The 3,645-nt window shown below is 38.3% G+C and overlaps 1 protein-coding gene across 1 annotated transcript in view; it reads left to right on the top strand.

The window, feature by feature from the left end:
- LOC119595065 (enoyl-CoA delta isomerase 2-like) overlaps positions 1-2,304 on the top strand; it is a 4,226-nt gene extending 1,922 nt beyond the window's left edge. Inside the window, exons 2-7 of the mRNA XM_037944194.1 lie at positions 30-255; positions 544-701; positions 839-956; positions 1,201-1,320; positions 1,521-1,691; positions 2,050-2,304. Coding sequence (XP_037800122.1) covers positions 30-255; positions 544-701; positions 839-956; positions 1,201-1,320; positions 1,521-1,691; positions 2,050-2,160 — 904 coding nt within the window. The 3' untranslated portion in view covers positions 2,161-2,304. The remainder of the gene's footprint in view (positions 1-29; positions 256-543; positions 702-838; positions 957-1,200; positions 1,321-1,520; positions 1,692-2,049) is intronic.
- Positions 2,305-3,645: the final 1,341 nt, after the last annotated feature.

Below are 3,645 nucleotides of genomic sequence, written 5' to 3'. Positions count from 1 at the left end.
TAAAATACTAAATACCCATTCCATTTCAGGAGGGTATACCATGCCCAGACTGCGGCAAGATTGCTCCCCACATACACCTGGGGATTGAAATCGAAGATTATGGGCCAGGACTTAACCAGATCGATGTCCAGCGCCCCTCCTGGAGTCCCCACGGCAGACAGCTCTCGCTACGAACACCTCCTCGTCACTCTTCATGAAGGCGTCAGGACTATTACCTTCAATAGACCTGAGAAGAAAAATGCTCTTAATGAGAAGGTTGTTATTTTGTTTTATTTGTTTATTCATTTTTTTCTTGTGCTCAGATTGTTTAAGATGAAATTTTAGATGAGAGTATTACACTTTAAAGAATGTTTAGCTATGAATAATTTTCATATAGTCTGTTATGTCCTAAGGTATCTCAAGGAAAATAATTTTCACATGTGAGTCATGTGCCTAAACAAAAAACAACAAAATAGGTCATCTTCAGAAAGTATATTTTAGTAATGACGAATTTAGTGCAATTCCAGACTCAGTCTCTCTATTCTTTATAACTTATCCATACAGATGTTTGAGGAAATTGTTGTTGCCTTGCAAGAGGCTGCTGACGATCCCAATACCATTATCACAGCGACAACAGGTTCTGGAAATGTGTTCACAGCAGGGAACGATCAGAGTAACTTTCGCACTTTGACCATGGCTCAAATAAGGGATCTTCTCATCAGGTATGGTTTTGTCAGCGCTCATATGCAATATCATACTACATTAAATGATATATGTGAAGAAAAAAAATAGTGAAGCAAAACTTTGAGATATTTAATTGGGCATGACATAAAAAAATAAAAATTTTCTTGAATTGCAGACACATGGGAGCATTTGTTGATTTTCCAAAGCCTCTTGTGGCTGTGGTCAATGGAGCAGCTGTTGGTGCAGGCACGAGCTTGCTGCCACTTTATGATGCTGTTTTTGCCATGGAAAAGGAATAATTATAGAACTCACTGTTTATGAGAAAAACTTATTTTTCTTACTCTAGTTCATATGATCAGACAAATGTAAAAGTCTAGAAAAAGAGAAAGTTGACAAATGAATATTTCAGCAAAAATATTTCAGCTTCCAAAATTCCAAGTGATTTAGTAACAAAGCTTTATGTAATGTGTGTCCCAACAAAAATCAAATCACAGACTCTGTCATAGAAGGTTGTCAGAATTGCATTCATCTCTGCAGGCTGTCTTTTTCACACCCTTCTCTGCACTGGGCATTACTGCTGAAGGCTGCTCTACTTACACCTTCCCAAAGATGATGGGTCCAGGACAAACTACAGAAATGTTGTTGTTTAACAAAAGGGTAAAGAAGAGTAGCAAGAGGTTTTTGTAGTAGAATGTTTTAATGGATTTTGATATAAGTAATATATATATATATAATGAAATGCTCATCTTTTAAGTTGGATAGCCAGACACTATATTTTTTCTTGTAATTATTAATAGAATAGTAATTAGAAGAGAAAGTATGACTGTATTATTGTTCATATATTTTGTTGTGGACAGTTTTCAGCTGCAGAAGCATACAAGGTTGGCCTAGTGACTGAGGTCTTCCCAGAGGCAACATTTCAGCAAGAAGTGCAACAGAGGTTACAGGCAATGGCCAAGCTGCCACTGAAGTCTCTTGTATATTCGAAGGCATTAACTCGTGACATTCACAAGGAAGCCTTACATAAGGTAGGAATATTTTAAGGTCTTTTATTTCTCTACTGTGCAAGTTCAGTCTTTATTTTCATTGTTATATTACAAAAAAAAGCATAAATTCGTAAACATGAAAAACTATACTACATGTCACTAGATACCACCTGAAAAGATCCCCCACCTGCTTGGCTGTTAAACAAATACTATATAGCCCGTATGTGTAAAATGTTGCAAGAAATTGCTGAGCAGCACCTTACCTTGACGGAACCAAGGTCATCTATTACCAGCTAATTTCCATAGTCCTTACACTAGTTGTTTGCCGTCTGTGTATGCCAAGTAAAATTACAGTTTCTTGTCAAGTAGGTAATCCCTCCTCTTTTCTTTCTAATTATAGGTGAATGTTGCTGAATGTCAACGAGTCACTGAGCGTATAGTTGCTATGCTGATGCCTGACAAGGAAGGGTATCAAGAATTCGTCATGAGTGACTGCGATGGGAAAGCTTAATGGGAGATGCGTTCTTCATTTAGAGGAGGTTGCATTCCTTCTGAGTTTGTGAATATGTAATTGCTATAAAATGTATTTCTTATATTTTATTATTGAAGTGTTTTGATTCACATATTGCTAGAAGTGTAAATAAATTTATTTCTTGTAATTTTCTTTTCTGTTTTCTTCATAGTCTCCTGGAATATATATATTTTTGGGGGGTTTGTGTACACAGACACTCAGAATTACAAGCATCTTTCTCCTTTCATAGAATGTTCTTATTTTTCTAGTGTGATAATGAAGAAATTGGATAATAAGAAGTGACAAGTAATTTAAGGGGGCTATCCCAATCTTGGCATGCAAGGTACTTTATATATATGCCTAGAAGAAAAATAAAATTGTGGGTTTATTATATGATGATTAGTAGAATTATGGGTTACTTAACTATGCTTCTTTTTACCTGAAAGGTTTTTGGGATAGTCCCCAAAGAAACTTACCTTCCCCCATAATAAATTTATTTTTTTATATATATTTTTTTATAAGCTTTGGTGTAATAAATTCAAATCCATTATCATGACAACATTTTCTTGACAATATTGGACCCCCCAATTCCTTGTCCGATGTTGTTGTGGGGGCTTAGGATTCTCCAGCCCCTTCTACTATCCACTTCCGAAGGTGTGAGAGCCGTGCTGAAAGGATGCAAGGCTGACTTTGTGCCAGTCCTGAACGGCCTGAGGGAGCCATGGCATGGTATTCCCCTGTTTTAGTTGTTTAGACCTTACGCCTCAAGGAGACCCTGAGGAGTGGACTTTTTCTCCTCAACATACTTTAGACTTACATGGCCAATAATGGAGATGTTATACTCTTGTTAGGGGCAATGAGTGTTGTCCCGTCACCAAATAGCCCCACCAACTCAAACTCTCTCAGTTCCCCGACTCCATCCGCTTCCTTTGACCACGACTCTGAATACTGCAATTATTACCCTCCCTCAATGCCAACATTATCCACCCAAGTCAACACTCAATCTCCAGGAGACATTCCTAATCTCCCAACATTTTCAACTTCATCACCTCTACCCACAAGCTTCTTCATCAATCACCTCATCCTCCCTTATTACTACTTTACAGCCTTATTGTCCCTCTCCATAATTCCTCCCTCAACACTACTCTCTCTTCCACATGTCCCCGTCCTTCTACCACCCCATCCTTACAAATCTCTTAAATACTCTTTGTGGCCCAGCCAAATGGGACTGATTTTTCCAAAAACAAGTAGGCAAAGTCTCTTTCCGTTGCCGACCCGATCGTTCTCGCTTCATCTCGTCTGAAAACCAAACTACAGCATTATCAACTCTAACTGATCTCTCTGGCAACCCCATTCTTGCAGAACCTCATCCAACCCTCAATACTTGTACCAGAACTGTCTCTATCTCCCCAGCAAACTGCCCAATTTATAACAAAATTAGTCAGATTGTAGAGAAGACGTACTTGCCTGCCTCACGGACTATGA

This window comes from Penaeus monodon, chromosome 35 (assembly GCF_015228065.2).
Source record: "Penaeus monodon isolate SGIC_2016 chromosome 35, NSTDA_Pmon_1, whole genome shotgun sequence".
NCBI classification, from domain to species: Eukaryota; Metazoa; Arthropoda; class Malacostraca; order Decapoda; family Penaeidae; genus Penaeus; species Penaeus monodon.
This window is presented reverse-complemented; position numbering and strand designations above follow the sequence as displayed.